Genomic DNA, 19,476 nt, shown 5'->3' with positions numbered 1-19,476 from the left:
AGGTAATGAATAAACTCAAGTACCTTGTGTTACCTCATGTTACTATGTGGTTATTGCGAGTGACCTGTAGTGGTGGACGGTTTAAGTTGATTTATGTCAGTGTAGTTTCGTGCCAGCAGTGACGTTCGCGTGACGTCACTCGACGTCACTCTGGGACCAATCGGCGGCCTCGACGTCATACCAGCTCACTGCACACCATCGAGAGTAACGCTGAAAGAGGCAAAAGTATCTTGTACCAGAGAACCCGATAGAATTTTGAATCTAAGTAGTTACGCATGATATAAATCAGACAAGCCGTACGTTCGCTCGATCACCATGAAGTTTACGACTGAATTTCTGGTGGTCGTATGATGGTTGAAGGTGATTTGTCAGGACAGCCTCGCGATAACGGGAGCTTCGAATCGACGTAAACGTGACGTCACGTGTGACGCGCGCAATTTTAGTCGAACACAATATGTATATAGTGATATATTATAAAATAGATGTTATACAGTCTCAATTTAAGTGGTTATGGCTGATATTAATCAGACCAGTTACGATTATCCTCCATGTAATAAAAGTGAGATCAGCAATGAGATTTATGTTAGTTCTGTATTGTTTCAAATGAACAATTAAAGAATATGCTATAAAATAAAGAAAGTCGCTTTATTTGACGCAAGTAGTTACACTTGATATCAGTCAAACATTTAATTACATACGTCATTACGTTATTGCAATGAGTGAATTTACATTGATCTGATGTAGTTTTGAAACGAGCAAGTGATAAAATATGCTATAAAATAACGCAAGTCGGACTATTTAAATCAAGCAGTTACACTCGATGTATATCCAACATTTAGTTACGCGTGTAATTACGTTATTATAACGAGTGGATTTACGTTGGTTTGATATGGTTCCAAATGAGTAAATGATGAAATATATACCATAAAATAAGAAATTTGGTATTTTTAATTTAAATAGAGTTGAACTCAATATAAATGAAACATTCAGTTATATACATGATTACGTTATAATAATGAGTGAATTTGCATTGGTCTGATATGGTTCCAAGTAACCAAATGATGAAATATGTTATAAAATAAAAAGAGTCAATATATATTTAAATTTAAATAATTACACTCGTTATAAATCAAACATTTAGTTATGTTTGTGATTACGCGATTATAACAAATGGATTTACATTGGTTTAATATGGATTCAAAAGAGCAAACGATAAAATATGGTACAAAATAGAAAAAGTCAGTCTACTTAATCGAACTAGTTACACTCGATATGAATTAACCATTTCGTTGCACCTGTGATTACGTTATTAAAAAGAGAGAATTTTCATTGATCCGATATGGTTTCAAATGAGCAAGTGATAAAATATGCAGTAAAATAACGGAAGTTAGCCTATTTAAATCAAGCAGTTACACTCGATGTGTATCAAAAACTTAGTTACACGTGTAATTGCGTTATTATAATGTGTGGGTTTACATTGGTTTGATATAATTTCAAATGAGCAAAAATGATAAAACAGGATAAAAAATAAAGAAAATCAGCCCAATTGCATTCAAGTAGTTATGATCAATATAAATCAAACATTTAGCTACACTTGCGATTGTGCATTATTACACAACAAGTGAATTTAGATTAATCCGATACAAGTTTCAAACGAGGAAGTAATAAAATATGATATAAAATAAAGGAAGCGAGTCTCTCTAATTGAAGTATGTACATACAGTCAATATAATCAAAACACTTAATTACATGCGTGATTAGTTTATTAAAAGGAGTGGATTAATTAGCCAATTCGAACAGAGTGTGTCGTTTAGCCGACGTGTACGTGACGTCACTTGACGCGCTCAATTTTACTGGAGGACCAATGGCGACAACAGTCCCGTCAAACAGAGCACCCGGAAAATTCAGTCTAATCCTCCACCCACTTTCTCTACTTATCTCTTATCGCACGACTCGCAGCTCGGCTCTCGTCCATGTGCTACGAACATCAATATCATTTACAATAAATACTTAATTATTTTTCATTAATTATTACATAATATAAAAATAATAAATAAACCCGTTCAAACAGACTAACACGTATAAAAAATATGTATGTATGTACAATCGAATGAAAGGCAAGACCAGGAATACGTTTATTCCACCGGAGCGCTACTACTTCCCTGACGATCGGGCCCTTCCGGGCACGTGACAAGGGACTCGTGCGTTTTCGGACGAGATCCTCTATAGACAAAGCGGAGAGACTCGGATTCATTCATTCCGCACGGAGTCTTGATACAGGTTAATAATCGATCGTATACAAAAAAGATCTACCACGTAGGATTTATTTGATAAAAAAGTTAAAAACTACCGAAAGAATTAACACCAGTGTGACTAATTACATTTTACAGTGGACAACATTCATACTAATAGAAGGTGCAACATCATGAAGTGTCAATTTTTTAGTGTTAAGACTATTTCTTAAAATTTGTCGTTTAGCAATAAATTTAGATTTTTTTCCTAAAATCTTAAATAAATAATTAAAATTAGAACTCAACACAGGATCAACCTTTGTAAAAAGTTATTTATATTTTGGTTTTAGGCCGCCGCGATGTGGCCTGGAGTTATACCTTTACTAGCGTTACTGGCAGTCCTGCTACATCCTTCAAGGTGAGTCAATCAAAAAACTCGTTGCATTCATACAACGGAATCTTTGTCCAACTTTTGCGTATATAGGAGACCCCGTGTTATACGACAGTATCACTATATTCCATTTAATTCAGTGTTATGTATAGTGAACGAGATTATATTTGGAAAATATATGATTAGAATAAACGGTGAAAGTTGAAAAGTACAAAGTGATTAAAAATTTGCAGTTTGTTTTGACTAAACGTGGACATTGTATAGAGTAAGTGCAAAAGTGCTATAGTCGAGTAACATGATTCTCTATATGCCAGCATTGGAAAAACACCATGTACAGGAGGATGGATGTGAGAGAAAATTTTTCCAAAGACAAGAGAGAGGCACGGCAATGGGATAAGAAAATAAAACGTAGGATGAAATGGTTTCCTTTATCGAAAAAGTGTTGAAAAGCTTTCGTTGAGGAGGTGATGGGGAGGGGGGGGGGGGAGGAGGGGGTTGACGAAGAAAAGATTGGATAAAAGATTGTTCTTTGATAGGAAAGACGAGTGTTGAATTGATGAAAGTGCCTGGGTTGGGGAAAGGGGAGGGGGTGGGATTGTAGGGTGGGACGAGGGGGATAAATTTTCGTGGTGGGAATCAAGTGTCGGTGACATTGTGAATAGGGGCCGGTGAGTTCGAAGCACTTTAGCCTCTTATGGCCCGTCCTGGACGGGTTTTTCATTAGAAAACCTGCCTCCAGCTACAGACTACTTTAAATATTTCATCGGCACGTCCTCCAGCCAGCAGCAAGCAACTATATGCTAGAGCAGAAACTCATCAAGTCCAAGAATCCGTCCGTAAAATCGATATTATTACTCTCGATGAACCCCCTCCCCCCTCGCGTTTATTAAAATTTCTGTCCCACCTTGGAAAAAGAAGAGGGTTGCATAGTTAATATTTTCCACACGAACGATTCCTTTCATTGGAAAAATGGACCTGAGGATGTTTGGTTTTGATTAAAATTGCAGATGTACGCAGGCGAAAGTGAACTTCCGGGAGAAGGAGAAGCAGGTGCTGGACAACATCCTGGGGCCGGGACGTTACGACGCGCGAATCCGGCCGAGCGGGGAGAACGGAACAGGTTAATATTTTTCATCCCCCTACGACGCGTATCAAGCTCCTTCTGGCCCCATACCCCTTCCAATACACTGCCATAGTTCTCATTGTTCAGTGCCGGAACCCGTTTCATCCGTCTCACCAAAGCCAGACTCTTCCTAATACTTTCAACCCCCTCACCACCACACAGTCATCATATATATATATACCATATTGGAATTCGCTTTCCGTTCGATCGACTTTTAATCGTATTTCTTGAAATTCTAGGGCCCCAACACCCTTAAGCTATTTATTATATATATATACATGTACAATATATATTTCGTCGAGATTCACGACTTACACTCAGCCCTTTCCCAAAAATTAAAACGAATTTCTTCATTCTGTCCATTTTTGTCCTCCCCTCGTTCAATGCTCACTCTCATTTTTGCTTTACCCCTTCCTCGACATTGTTCGTCGACCCTCGCCCTCCTCTCTCACCTATCTTCATTTTTTACCCCTCAGTCTTTTCGTACGTTTACTCAGCCCTCCCCCCTCCATTCACTCCTCTTCGATTGACCTATTTTTTAGACTCGTTTTTCTTTCACGCCTCACGTGTCGATTTACTCCTCACCCTCCCCCCTTTTTTCATTCTTTTATACTCGCCCCAACAAATATTTTGTATCTTGCTATACACATACATTTTTTTACTAAGATATTATTTTTATATAATATATCTCTATACATGCTGTTCTATATTTATATATAAACTCCGTAGTTTTCGTGTTAATTTCCCTGAATTCTACCACTGAACCTTTCCATTCTCGCCATTGTTTTTTTTTTGTACCCCTTTTCCACTACTTCACCCCTCTATACCGAAGCATTCGATAACCACATCCAATCGGAAAGAATTCATTGATATTTCTAGCAAACTCTGCGAGATGAAGTGGAAGAAAAATTTCTAGTATTTTTTCCTGACATTAGAGCAAGTTTTACAGAAACGTTATTGGATAAATGTAAGGGTTTGCCTGATAGGCAAATATACAGATATTGACGAGAATCACACAGCTTCGTTGCTCCATTTTTAAAGAGTGAATTTTTGTAAAGTGCAATTGGGCAGCGACGAGACGCTTGATCGATGTAACAGTGAAAGAAAGAAAAATGAGATTTTACACTAGTGGGCCAAATGGAACGCTGAATGGGAATCAGCGAATGGCGAGCTAAAGATTGAAAAGTTGACCGAGATCGCGGTTTTGATTTGTGCCAAACGAGGCAGGTTTATTTAGGGAGAGAGAAAGAACGCCGCCTGAAAGCAATTGAGAGAGAGAGAGAGAGAGACGGGTGAAAGCATAGAGTTTCGAGGAAGGAATTCCTTCGATCGGTTCTATTCGCATTGTACCATGCAAAATTACACTGCTCACGAGTGTATTTTATTGGCGAATAATTTCATCGATCCTTCCGTAGTCTAGACAATTTTTCAGTTAATCTACAAGGGCAAAAGTTTCACGAAGCTCGGATACGTGATTTTGTGATATTTTCACGAGGAGCAATTGGCTCGTTACAGTACAATCATTGGTAGGATGTAAATTGTCCAATGGAGAATTATTTATACGAATAGCCATACGAGTGTGTCGTTGAGTGCTTCTATCGTATAAAAGCAGACGGGACCATTAAATAATTTACTTTGAATTGTAGCATCCGGAGCATTTGTTATTTTCATCCAGCTCACTTATGGACCGAAACGATCCATCAATTATTCTCATGACTAATTTCAGGTACGACTTTTCTCCTCTGCCTTCTTCCTTTTTCTTGCATTCTTGTTTTCACGGTCAAATTGACCTTTCAACGAAATCCCACAACAATAAACAAAATTCCATTCGTTGTTGTTGTTAATATGGATTGTTTCATAATTACACTTTCATTGATCTTTCTCCCTTCTCTTGTATTGTTGTACCCAGTCAAATTGACGTTCCAATAAAATCCCACAACAATAACAAAATTCCATTAGTTCTTGTTGCTATTTAATATGGATCGTTTCATAATTAAAACTTCAATGATCTTGCTAAAGGATCATTTACTCTTTCTCATGAATATTAATTTGTGCAACAACAAACATTATCTCGCTTATTAAAAACCTGTCAAAAACTGTATGTATGTTTATTGTTTATATGTTCCCCACTTTGGTCCGATAAGTGAGTTTATTTTCATGAAAGCAGAGATGAAAGGAGCACGTACATAATGTAACTCTATAGAATTGCATCACGAAGCTCACTGAAAAGCTTGATAATAAGATTTTTAAACCGGTTCTTTTTCTCGATGGTTTTAGCGTTCATTTCTGAGGATAAGGTATCAAAACCGACTTGTCCTTGTGACGTTTCACGAATAAGCACGAATCTATATATGTGTATGTAGCTTGACTATATTACACACGTAGCTTGTGTAAGTGTTTCTAGAGAATGGGCTTTCTGCGCCAATGCGACTATTTAGCGATTAATTAACGCTCTTAATTGGTTGACCGTTAGCTGATGAAAAGCTGCAATTTCAAGGTAGAGGGAGGAGAAAGAAAGGTGGGAAATCTGCGAAAGCTTTCGAGTCCAATAACCGTTTTTTTTTTTATTTATTGAATCATCGCTTTCGAGCCGCGCAACTTTGTTTCTCTTAATTATTTTCAGAGACTGCGTTGCTATTTCAATATATAGTATATAATATAAGAGCAAATCGCAGTAAATTTAATTAATTTCTGAGAAAAGTCCATTGGATCCAACAGGGATAGACTTATTTAGCTATGATATTATAAACATTGAAACTCGTTAATTTTCGAAATAATTGTTGCTCCGAGTGAATAATTTACATACTGTAATTCCGGAGGTACACCGCAGAGAAAATGAAAGGTAAAATTGCTAGCAAACTAATTTATATTTAAGAGTAATAATATTAAACAAAAGTATATGTAGCTAAATAAACTTTCAAAGGTTGTTAAATAAAAATTAATTAAGCTGGGATGATTCTCTGATTAGCTGCTTTCACGTAATTCTTCGAGTAATTTATGTATTCACTTGGAAAATATAGTTGTGATACGAAAATTACTTGAATGAAAAATTTGAGATTGGTAATAAAACCATTATTGGGAAACTTGAGAATGGTAATTGTTTGTGAGACGAAATGGAGTAGGGAGAGAAGAGAGAACAGTGCATACATATATTGAGTGTACCATTTATAATGACCCATACCATTGGCGTAAAAATCTGTTGATCTTCATCATTATAAAAAATACACTTTTTGTACAGAGCTCTTTTTCGATTTACACTTGGAAAGTTCTTACACAAAAATTGGTATCTTTTATAGAGTTACAAAATAAAAAGAATTTTATATCCATAGTCTGAATCGTTTTATTTGTTCGACGCTGTATATACAGGGTGTACCATTTAAAACGACCAAGACCATAGTCATAAATTTCTGTTGACCTTCGTCGCTATGAAAAATACGAATCTTTCGTATAAAATTTCCCTTTCGATTTACACACAAAAATTGGTATTTCTTGTAAAGTTGAGAAGATAAAAAGAATTTGACGTTACACGGTCCGAGCGAATTTAAGTGGTACACCCTGTACATGTATACATAGCTTTATATCGTAGTCGAATGAATTGGCGAGATTAGTGAAAGAGCATCGTAAGAAGGAGAGTAGTGGGGGGGGGGGGGGGGGGGAGTATATATAGTAAAACGAGTGGAGCCATCATTATATACCAATATATCGAGGAAACGCGTGTTCGCGCGAGAAATCTGTGGAGGATTGAAAAGTAGAGAGGCATAAGACGAGAGAAGAAAGTAGATATAGAGCGGTAAGTGGAAAAGGAAGGCGTTCGGCCGAGAGTAGATGAAGCCGCGCAATAAGGAGGAAAAAGAGCATGAAAAGTTTGAGGGCGACGTGCAGTGCGGAGAGTTGGCTTATCTGCGTATCAATGCAATCAAGCCACCCTTGCTTATGCTCTCTCTCTCTCTCTCTCTCTCTCGCGCCTAAGCGATTACATCACAATTATCTCACTCGGCAATCTTTCGCCATTTTGATTCAACCTACCCTGCAGTCCCATCCACCGCGGGATTTTACTTTTGCCACTTTTTCTCACCCGAAATCTAATTTAAAACGAAATTCGCGTCATCCACTTTCATGCCCTCCGAGCTTCTCCTCGAAAGATTCTCCTTACGACTGCGCTTTTTAGCAAATCTAACCTCCAATTTACGAAATCTACTCGAAGGAGTATCAACGAATTTTGGCTTGCACAGCCAAAGCCATTGTCGAATACCTCTCATCGACTGGAATTATTACGCTTTGACGAAATTCTTGTCGAGGTATTTGTAGAAATTTGGTCAATGTGAAAACTTAATCGGGAAAAAGCTATTACAGCGCCATTATAGGAAGCATCCATTTCCCGCCTTCTTGGATTTCAAATCCCATCGGGGTATACTTCCGATCTCAACCAATCCCTTTACCATTTTAAATCCAATTCGACGATTGAATTTACGGATTCCAATTGACGCTTTCGGATATATTTTCTCGAGGAGTGATTTTAAGCTGAAAATTGATTTTAAGGCGTAACATATAGGCTTTTACTGGAAGCGTATATACAAATCAACCAGGTGCGGTCGAGAGGGGAAAAAACATCATTAACGATGACGATGCTAATGACGATGATGATGATAAAATGAGTTGCTGGTAACTTGGGAGGTAAAAAAGAAAAAGTTGAGAGAGAGAGAGAGAGAAAGTTTGTGTATGTCCGTGTGTGTGTGTGTGCTTGCGCGTGTGTATGGTAGAGAGAAAGAGTGAGCAAGGAGCGACCATATAGAGAATTCGACATTGAGAGAAAGGCAAGATGGAAGATTGACTAAAAGAGGGCTGTATTGTTTTTGCCCTTAGATGGGCCGGCCATTGTCCGGGTAAACCTGTTTGTGCGAAGCATTGCGACAATTAGTGACATCAAGATGGTAAGTATGAATAAACAATCCAAATCGCCTTTAACAATATAGTGCCAGGCCAATCCTCTCCTAATTGGCTGGCGTCCATTTTTTAATTTTTTCTTACTGGCAGCGTAAAATGTAGGCAAAAAGCGCCCTTTGAGTAAGGGGCCCTTCGGCACCGCCAGCCAGCCAGCCAAAGCAGCCGACAAGTATATTTATATAGTGGCTAACCCCCCCCCCCCCCCCATTCCATACATCTCACCAGTCACCACTCTCCATCATACGGACCCACCGATATACCACCACCCTATATGCTCCTTAACGCTCACGCACACCAACAGAGACACGCGTGCCATAGCTTACACGTACACGCGCAACACTCACACACACATACACACACATATAGCAACAAGGAAAACAAGCAGCCACTTACAAAGACTCGATTCCCAGAAAAATTCTCGCCTAGACCGCAAATGGCTCTTTTCTTTCTTCCCATTCACGGAAGAAAACCGAGAAGCTCCTTTGCGCCGTGTCCGTGTCGAGTCTCGTCGAAAAGCTGACCTAACCTCAAAACTCGACGAGCATCAACGTCATCTCGCGCGCGAAATGAATCGTCTTGAAAGATTTTTCATTCTTGAAAAGCTGTTATGCGCGCGATAATTATATCGCGTTGCTTTTCTTTTTGCAATTTGTGAAACGCCATTTCTCACACGAGTACGTTTTCAAGAATTAAGAGGCTTCGCTTCAGCCATTTCAAGGTTCGTTGCACACGTCCGAAAGCAAAAAGCAGGAAAGCTAGGTTAAACTGCTTGATTCTTGAAACTCTCTCGCGCGTGCTAAGCTTTTATGACTTGTTTTTTTTTCTCTTTCGTATAAAAACTTTCCAAAGATTCCGCACTGGTTGCTGCAAATAGTTAGCGGATCAATTTTTAGATTGCATATTGGATAATAGTTTCCCAGAGTGAAAAAAATCAGAGCGCTATTTTTCTTAACTGTCTATATATATATATATATATATATATATATATATATATATAGAGAGAGAGAGAGAAAGAGAGAGAGAGAGAGAATAGCTAAAATGGCGGCTTAAGCACCTCGGAATTTCCTGCACATTTCCGTGCACCGATAGATACTCTTCCTTCGACAGTTTCACGTAAACACAATAGGGAATAGTGAAAAGTGGTTTGTACATATTGCGTTTAGACATAAGCCCGGATATTAGCTCGATATTGGCGAATTCGTATAGGTATTATTTAGCACGAGTAAACAAAGCACACTTAACTAAAGTTCTCCAGCACATGTACGATATACAGCACGTATACATGTAATATACTGTAAACACATAGATGGAACAGTACGTTGAAATGATAGTAATTCCTAGGGAGAATTCTGTCGGAGTTTCAAGAATCACGCTAACCGGAACTACATGTACATATACAGGGTGATTCTGACGAAAAGACAATATTTAAGCAGTAGATACTATCAACAATTTCGACACGAAAAGTTCCTATCAACTTACCTCGTACGACGCTTCCTAATGGTGTTAAGCCGCTTCTAAACAATGTGGCTAACATTGGACAAAAACAATTGTTCTTACCAATATTGACAAAACGAGCCGTGTGGATGTAATGAACATATTTAAACAGCTACACACAATCACTAACAATGCATCCAAACACTTGGGCCAATGTTTGTCAAATCGTGTGTAGGCACTTTTAGAAATGCTGAAAGAAATACTATGAAAATATCCTTAATTGTATAAAACTGATTAAGCAACGCACTTGACCAAAGTTCCCTAGCACTTGATAATGAACAATACATTTACTATATTCAACACATATATACATGTACTATACTATGAACACATGCATAAACATAACTATACGTTAAATCGACGGTAACTTTTAGGGAGAATTCTGTCAGAGTTTCAAGAATCACGCTAACCGGAACTATACGTATAGGTATACAGGGTGATTCTGACGAAAAGACAATATTGAAACTGTAGATACTATCAACAATTTCGAAGCGAAAAGTTCCTATCAACTTACCTCGTACAACGCTTCCAAATGGTATTAACCCGCTTTTGAACAATGTGGCTAACGTTGGACGAAAAACAATTGTTCTTACCAACATTGACCAAGCGAACCGCGTGGATGGCGCGCGCACACTCAACAACCAAACAATTACTAACAATGCATTCAAAAACGTTAACCAATGTTTGCCAAATCGTGTGTAGGCACCTGTAGAAATTCTCAACGGGTATACCATGAAAACCTTCTTTATTGCATAAAATACTGTTGAAAGAGCTGAACGAGTTTTTTCTGAAATTTAGTATCACTGTAAAAACCTGTGAAGCCTGTAGCATAGTGTAGGAAGATTTTTCTTCCTATTCTTGAAATCCCAAATATTTTCCCTTCTTCGTTCGAGAATCAGCCTGTATATCTTCGCGGGTCGGAGGTTTGCTAATTGATACGATAATTTAAAAGCAAAAGATGGAAAGAAGCAGGTTGGAGTAACGGCTAGCGTATTAAAGTCAAAGGAAATGGTCGGCGGGGGAAAAGCGGTGTAAAATAGTTTTGCATTCGCACGACAGGTCGATCCCTTTGAGTCAAAACAGCTTATGCTGCTCTCCCCCTTACTTCCCCCACTCCACGCCGTTTTTTCCTCTTTTCTTTTGACGACCTTTACAAAACTAGCTCGGATTAAAGACGTACGCTTATTCATCCATCTAAAAATTAAAATTTTACAAGGAATTGAAAAAATTTCTTTGATTTTCAAACTTTTAAACTTTAATAATCTCCCTTTTTCCCTTATCGTGCGGTTGATAAAATTATAGCATGGCTCTCGTGACGATCAATTGCGCTTAATTGGAGTAAAAAAGGGCTTTTCTGTGTTGGTCGTGGCTTTTATCATGAAAATTATAATTCGTACGATGTTATCTTGGAACATGAAATGATACCGTATAATGGTATCGCGTTATAACGATATATTATTGTTATTATTATTCATTCGTGTCATTAAATTAATTCGCTATTTTTATCTATGACGAATGGGTCTACTTTCTGTGGAATTAAAAACTTTCTTTACACACGTACGATGAAGAAACCGTATACGTATAGACTTGTTGGAAAACGTTAAATATCGTCATTATTATTATTACAAACAATAGTGGATCTTTGCTTCGGATACTCGTTACAGAATGCACTAGGAAGATGTTCAGCTTTTATTACAGTTTTTAATCGGTAAATAAAAATTGAGTAAAGAACAATAAAACTTATTTCAACTTGCCCTTGTGTAATTTTACGTTGTTGTACTAGTATTAAGCGAACGATGATAGAGACGCGAGGAGAAAATTTATGTCTTTCCAATAATTGATCTATACTACTTGCAACGAGTGTCGAAATTCGGACGCTGAAGATGCGCAACTCGAAAGCGTAACGTATACGTATTGAGGCGCACGTATATACACGCGTGCACGGTTCCGTCGAAACACATAGGCACACACACACACACACATACAGATAGATAGATGGATAGATAGACAAATGCAGCACACAAAGTTGATACGTAAACACGCGATATCCATTTGCAGAACAATAGTATATATAATGCAAATACACACACATGTATACACGTACCCATACACATACACATACACAGGCCAATACGCAGCAATTCCGATTGACTATTCGAACCCACCTATAAACTATAGCATTCTAGAATAGACGCAGGCATGTCGCATTTCAGCTTATATACACATATGTATATGTATATATTCGTATTGGTAACGGTAGCAGAGGGACAACGCGCTTTATAAGGTGTGTAAGGGTGAAGATACGAGTGTGTGAAAGAGAGTGAGAGGGGGGATGGGTAGAATGTTGAATAAAAGCGTGGAATTGAAAGATGAAAAGAAGAATGCTCACGGTTAGAACTGGGATGTCGAGGAGTGGGAGTAAATGAAAAGAGTGCGCGTACGAATGTTTGTGTGTCTGTGTGTGTGTGTGTGCGCGCGTATGTGGGAGAGAAAAAACAGCCGCGGTAAAAAAGCAATCTTTGTAAATTTTCAGTCCATCGTCGAAAAGCGTGCTCTGAATGATTTCGTGATTGGGACGAACAGAGATTTTCAAAGTCCTCGCGAGAAGCGAAAAACCAGACGAGTTTGATGTGCACGAAAGTTGTTTCGTAGTATACGATTTGCCAAAGGTACATATATATATATATACAATGGGGAGAGGAGCGAATGTTTTCTGGACAAATACTTGCATTATTTTCCTACCCCCTCCTATTCCAGTACGAGGTTCTTTTTATTACTATCCAATTAACATAAAATTAAGATGTTCTTATAGAAGCAGTTCGAGTGATTGAATTAATTTAGCGGATTAACTGTAACGTATATAGCAAAAGAATGATAAATGACTTCGTTTTAAACTGTACTTTTTATATATCTTGTCGCCATAAGAATTGGAAAAAATGAGGAAGAAGGTGCGCGTAGATTGAAACCAAGACAAAGAAATGTAACGTTTGGTGAAATGGATGGTCATAGGAAAATAAGTGAAGAGAGGTGTCTGTCTGTCGAACGTTCGCTGTAATTCCTACTGTACGCTATATAGGTTGTTGAGAAAAATTGTGCGCATTTTGCACTGCATATACGATATATATATACATATGTGTATATGCATATGAAATACAATAGACGATATGCAATTAAGGGAGATACTCGAGAGAACTAGATTATGGTATTGAAAAGTTTCTGCTATTTTTTATGGGGACTCCTTAGGATTCCGTAGGCATGAGAGAGTTAAGCAGTGTAAAGAGAGAAGACTATAGTGCTTGTTTTGACAATAGATTGCTTGAGCCGGGAAAAGGTTTGCCAAGAGCTCCATTTATGACCGCACTTGCGTTTTTAACGAGTTTTTCTGGATGGTTATCCCTTTGGTTTTTTGGCCCCACCCTTCATTCTTTTCTTCCCCCCTCCCCATTGTTCCTCGCGGTATCCCGAGCTTGCCGTAAACACCGCTTGAATATCGAACGAGAATAAAACTGCTGACTGAATGATCTTGAGTTTTAAAATATAGACTAAAGAAAAAAAAAAAAAAATAATAATAAATTCTAATCGCGGTAATGGATGCCCGTGGTATTTTTTAAGGTCCACGTATATTATAGTACACGTATACTATATATAAAAACGCATAATAAATTGCTTTTATCCTGCACTTCTAGTCAGTGCGATGTGCCTGTTGAATGGTATCAATGGCAGCCGCGGAATATTCACGGACGAGAATTCTCGAGCCTTTATTAATTTTGTAGGCTCGATAGGAAAAGTCGAGGGATTTGTCGAGAGACATGGAAGCTTCGGATTGACGCATTGGCGCATGAAAAGCAAATATGCGATTGATCAATATTGCAATGGTATATATATATATATATATATCTCGAATGAATTCGGCCGGCGCGGTGTCCCTTCCTTCCCGTTCCGGGCGGCTATACTCGTACGGACCGAAAACGCCTCGATGAAATTTCGTCTCTGCAGCCAATTGTCAATTGATTTCCGCAAACGTCAATTGTTTCCGCAATTATCAGCCTCGAACTTGACATTTCCGCGACTCGACGCTAATTGCATTTCGAGATCGCGAAATATCCGAGTGCTGCGTGCCAAGCTTTCGTTTCGTCGAGCATCCACAAGTTGGACGATTTCTCACGAAACTCGTAAAGTTAGGACGCGAGGAATGGGGTCGTGGTTGACGAGGTTTACGTGCTCCACCTTTTGTACCGGCCTGGTTCGTCCGTAGGGAGGCGTTACGCTGTAATACGTATTATCTTCGCGGGGACAGACGATGGCTTCTTAAAAGCCGAGGCGATTGAATCTGAGTGAAAAGGAAGCTGAGATGAGCAAATGGTCATCGGAATAGCCACGTGGGGTCATAAACGTTTTAGGAATGTTTTAGGAACGTTACTGGCCGCGCGTGTCTGTGCTATGTGTTATATATATATGTACATCTCACCAGTGCATAACACGTGTCATTACTGTTTTCGGGTATAATTTTGAACGACTCGAGTAAATCGATGCGTTGAATATGGCAAATGCAGTATTTTTAACAATAGATCAGGGTAGAAAGTATAGGATGGAAGGCGAATGAACGGAAGTGGGCGTTGACGGTGGCTGTAGTGATTTTAGGAGAGGGGCTTCGAGTGATTGTTTTGCGTTAGAAAGTTTTTGCAAGTTCAACGTAAAACTGTAGCATCGAACTGATAATATAATTGAGTAATTTAATTTATAACTAAAACCGATAACCGAAGTGCCATGGGCAGAGGTAGAGTGAAAGAGTGGGAACCGGAAGTGATCGCTTTAGGCGGCTGCACTGGCCTCAGAAAATGGAAAATCAACGTGGCGATTGTTCCTCGGTCTTAAGAAATTTACCGTAAATATGGTAAAATGTTGAAGCTTTTATAATTAAAATAGATGCATGTACAGAGTGTCCTGCTTTAAAGGACTTTTTGAAATATTGCCTGATAATTGGGTTTTATGAACAAATATTCGAAGCAAAAGTTTGAAAGCCTCGAGTGGGACATAGGATGGCAACCTTGGTTCGACCTTGAAACGTTATTTGAACTATAGACAAAGGGCATCTGAAATTTTTTAAATGCACCACCCTGTATATTTTTACATACTTTATCGTGTCTGACTCTAAGAGCATTCGAAAACACTCTTGTCATACTTTGATTTCATCCGATCATTTACGAGATATTTCAAATTGAAAATATACGTAGGTGAGTATAACTGTGTAAGTGTAGCAATCACGCATTCTATACTTCGGTCAAACCCACTCCTATATGCAATTTCATATGGAAATATCAGCTGTAAACGATTGGATGAAACGAAAAAATGACAAGAGCATTTTGGATTACTCTCGAGGTCACCTGCTGCAGGAATATGTAAAAATATATAGGGTGTTCCATTTGAAAAAAGTCAAATTTACCTTCGTTTACAGTTCGAATGTCGTTTCAAGGTCAAACCAATGGTACCATCTCATCCCCCTCGAAACTGTACAACTTTTATTGGAAATATTTCGTCATAAAGCGTAATTGTCAGCAAATGTTTCGACGTCGTTCGAAATGGGACACCCTGTACATAAAACTTTTACAACTTGTTATTGACCAACTTTTGAGTGGAGGATAAAAAAAAATGTAAGATCAATGGGCTGCTGAGGTGAACGCTTTCGGGGGCTGTATCAGATTTGTGCAGTATACACATATTATAGAGTATAAGGAAAAAATCTGCGAAGGAAAAAGGGATTTTTGTTGTCGTAACTTCAGTTCATCCTTGATTTCCACATCCGCCATTTTCTTTAAAAGACATTTTGAAGGCTCGACGTGAACTCTACCACAAACAATCTCAACTAAAATCGACGTCTGATCCTTGCTGCAGTGATTGATTAACTTTGTTTGTTCTGTTTGCTATGTTAGATGGGCCCGCGGTTGTCCGCGTCAACATATTTGTTCGAAGTATCTCAAAAATAGATGACGTTACTATGGTAAGTCCAAAAATTAACAACGCCCCGAATATTATCTTATCTCACAGACACACGCACATTCATTATATGCTGGGTGTTTGTCATTTTATATAATGCATACGAACAATTGAGCAATAAAAAATACCTTTCATTCAGAAATCTCGCATCTATTTATCTAATATAAAGTATACAAAGTGTAAAAAAGGAGCCTACACCAAACTTTAAATGTCATGGGGGATAACTTTTCATGCAGCTTTTGTGAATTAACGCGAGGTCGAAAACGTTATATTAAATTCTTTAAATTTTACAAATTCTAGCATTTTTCTGTCGAATGTAGTCCTAATTATTATTGTCCATTTTTCACGTGTTGTTCGTTAATTAAAATTAATACACTCCGTGGTACCATGTTTTTTCTGAATATAGAACAATCGTTCGTATATAAAGATAGAAAATGTTACCCAGTTTGATATATTTAAATCTTCTGGTGCTTTCATTTTTAGGCTACCGTTCCTCGTGTTTGTTAATAAACGTTGTTCAAAATAATGTTTCCTATGATTCCACAAAGTTTGGCTTATCGTAGGATTCCTGTGTTATACCTTGTATATATACTCTGTTTATATTATACACCGTGGGCGCTCGATTATTATAACAATTAGAGATTTTCAGGCACAGTTATAAACATAAATCTAAGAGACGGAAAATTCCAATGCATTTTCAAGCCCGGCAGTTCGTCAAAAACTATATATTTATATAAAACCAGCAATTAAAAATTCATTATTTCGAGGTCTCCTATTGGCCAAGCATCCCATTCAAATAACCCAATGACTAAAGGAAGCCTCGAATTACGAAACTTTTAATATTTCTTATAACTTTTCGATCAAAGGCTATAGACTTAGAAATGCTAATAGAGTTGTTTCTTCCTCGAAACATCTATTTCATCTGAGATTTTCTGGTTTGTTGAGACTCGAGTGACCCCAGTGTACAATGTAGCCATTCACGATACATCATTTCATATTTCCAGAACTATACGATGTTATGTATTGCAGCATATTGAACATTGTGCATTACGTTGTATCGTATGCCAACACCTTATTATACTAAATACACATATATACATTAATTTATCGTTACCGTTACTTCGCTATATAGTGATCCTGAACGCTAATTTTCGTCTTACATTTGTACAAATAACACGTTTTCTCTATAAAGACTTTTCTTTTGTGTCTGTCATTCACTGTAATTCATAGTAACGCTATACAGTCGAGATTTTCATATTATTATACACACACACACACATATATATATATATATACACACTATATATATATATTTATATATACTATAATTCCTTCTATATACACACACAACAAGTATCTCTAGGCTCGTCCATATGCCCAAAATGTTTCCTCGTATATTCTGTTTGGTCCGACAACTTTTCCTTTTCACACTTTATGAACCACTTGAGAGCGATTGCCATTTGCCAGCAGCATGTTCTTTCATTCCCCATTTAACGACCATCCCTTCTAAGTTCAAGCAATATATATATATATATATATATATGTACATATATATAGAAACGATATGGAAACATTAGATTTAAACGTGCAGACATTTCAACGTGGAAATCAATTTTTAATTGTTGCCAATTTTTATCTATCGAGGATCAAGTTATCCATCATTGATGAATCAATTCCTAAAAGATCGATTACCATGACTATGAAAATTAATGATTTTTCGTGCAATCCATTAGTCGATGTCTCATTCGAATGATACAATTGGACGTAGTTTTGCAGAAAGGAAACATTCCATAATTCGCTTTGTAACGTGACTTTATCAAACGTGGCTAAATACAGTAAGTATTATATTTTATTTCTCTAATAAAATTGCAAATTGAATCATCTCAGCAAGATATAAAGAGAAAAATAACGACACCAAATTCCCATTAATTTTGTTCTTCATGGACTTATTTTATTAGAAATAATCTCTCCGAGTTGTTTCAAAAATGAGTATTTTACAAGAAGTATAAGAATCCTCGTTGCGCAAATACGTCCAATTGAGCGTATGGATCGTGCTGCTAGCAAGTGCATCCGACTCTCATAGATTTTCTAGACTTTGTTGCTCACCTGCTATTGTGTGGTAGTTAATTTGATGGATTCTCACCTTTTTTTTCATGCGTATCACTCTGTTCCGATCTCGTGAAAATCGCCTGGCACACGTCAGTCTCTCCGAAAACAATCGTTCGAATCTTGGAAAATAATGAAAAGCGCGCGAATCACATTGATCTGTACTCATACACTCACACAGTTATATGTATACGCAGACGCGAGGATATATATATATATAGTCAGCTAAAGCCGCTGGCTTGTTTTTTAACGCCTTAATGCATGTATCGCCTCGAGGCGAAAGATAAAATCTTTCGGTTAACGAGCAAAAAATTTTCGATTTCCCTTCAATGGGGCAACTTCACACGATTATTCCATTTTCAGCTTTTTCAACTTTCCTTTACTGCTATATCTAATGCATTCAGCGTTCTAACCGATATGCTATTTTATTTACGCGTTATATTCCGTGCGTACATTTCCAACCTATAATCGCAATGATCAACAAAATAATCGCTTTTTCGTTCGCTCTCGTGCCTTATCGGAGCTATACGTTCGTTCCATTCCGCGTTCGCGATTTTGAACCCTTGCCAATTCACTCTTCTTCCATGATTTCTTTCATTACTATATCTTCCCACTAAAAGTCCATCGATATTTTTCTTATTTTCTTTCCCATTTAATTTTCACCATTATATATTTTTCTTTCTGAATCACCAAAGCTCGGTTCCGTAACTTCGTTTCTACGTTGGAGAAACTCTCGGTCTAGAATTAACTTGTTTCGTTATTTTTATCAATTATTTTCTTAGTAAATTGTACACTTTTCGTAATAATAATGTTGAGTCACTTGTCGAGGATTGTAAACACGACTGGAAGGTGGAAAATGAACTGTTGAGAAAAGTGTTGTTTAATCATTTTTTCTTGACGATAGATTAAATCGTGTATTCGAGTTGTACAACTTTAAGAAATACTTGCAATTAACAGTCGACTAGTTTTACACACACACACACACACACACACACATATATATATATACAAGGGTGACTTTCTTAATTAATAATTCTAAAATCGTTGATCGAGGATTGAACGCGATTGCAGGATGGAAGATGGATTGTTTTTCTGTTTGACTAGAATGAATAGGCAAGAGTGGATTTATTTAATGGGCAAGTAAGCTCAACGATTGAGATTGATTGTTTTTGGGGCGAAAGTGCAATAAGGCG

At 37.6% G+C, this 19,476-nt stretch overlaps 1 protein-coding gene across 1 annotated transcript in view; it reads left to right on the top strand.

Annotated features, from left to right (window-relative positions):
- The first annotated feature begins 571 nt into the window (after positions 1–571).
- Positions 572–19,476, top strand: part of GluClalpha (glycine receptor alpha 1) — a 38,903-nt gene continuing 19,998 nt past the window's right edge. The window contains exons 1-3 of the mRNA XM_066743689.1: positions 572–586; positions 2,582–2,649; positions 3,630–3,742. Coding sequence (XP_066599786.1) covers positions 572–586; positions 2,582–2,649; positions 3,630–3,742 — 196 coding nt within the window. The remainder of the gene's footprint in view (positions 587–2,581; positions 2,650–3,629; positions 3,743–19,476) is intronic.

The sequence above is a fragment of the Prorops nasuta genome, unplaced genomic scaffold (assembly GCF_024137725.1).
Source record: "Prorops nasuta isolate Cenicafe-Biocafe unplaced genomic scaffold, Cenicafe_Pnas_1.2 PNAS00033, whole genome shotgun sequence".
NCBI classification, from domain to species: domain Eukaryota; kingdom Metazoa; phylum Arthropoda; class Insecta; order Hymenoptera; family Bethylidae; genus Prorops; species Prorops nasuta.
The sequence above is the reverse complement of the archived record's forward strand: the minus strand, read 5'-3'. Positions and strand labels throughout refer to the sequence as shown.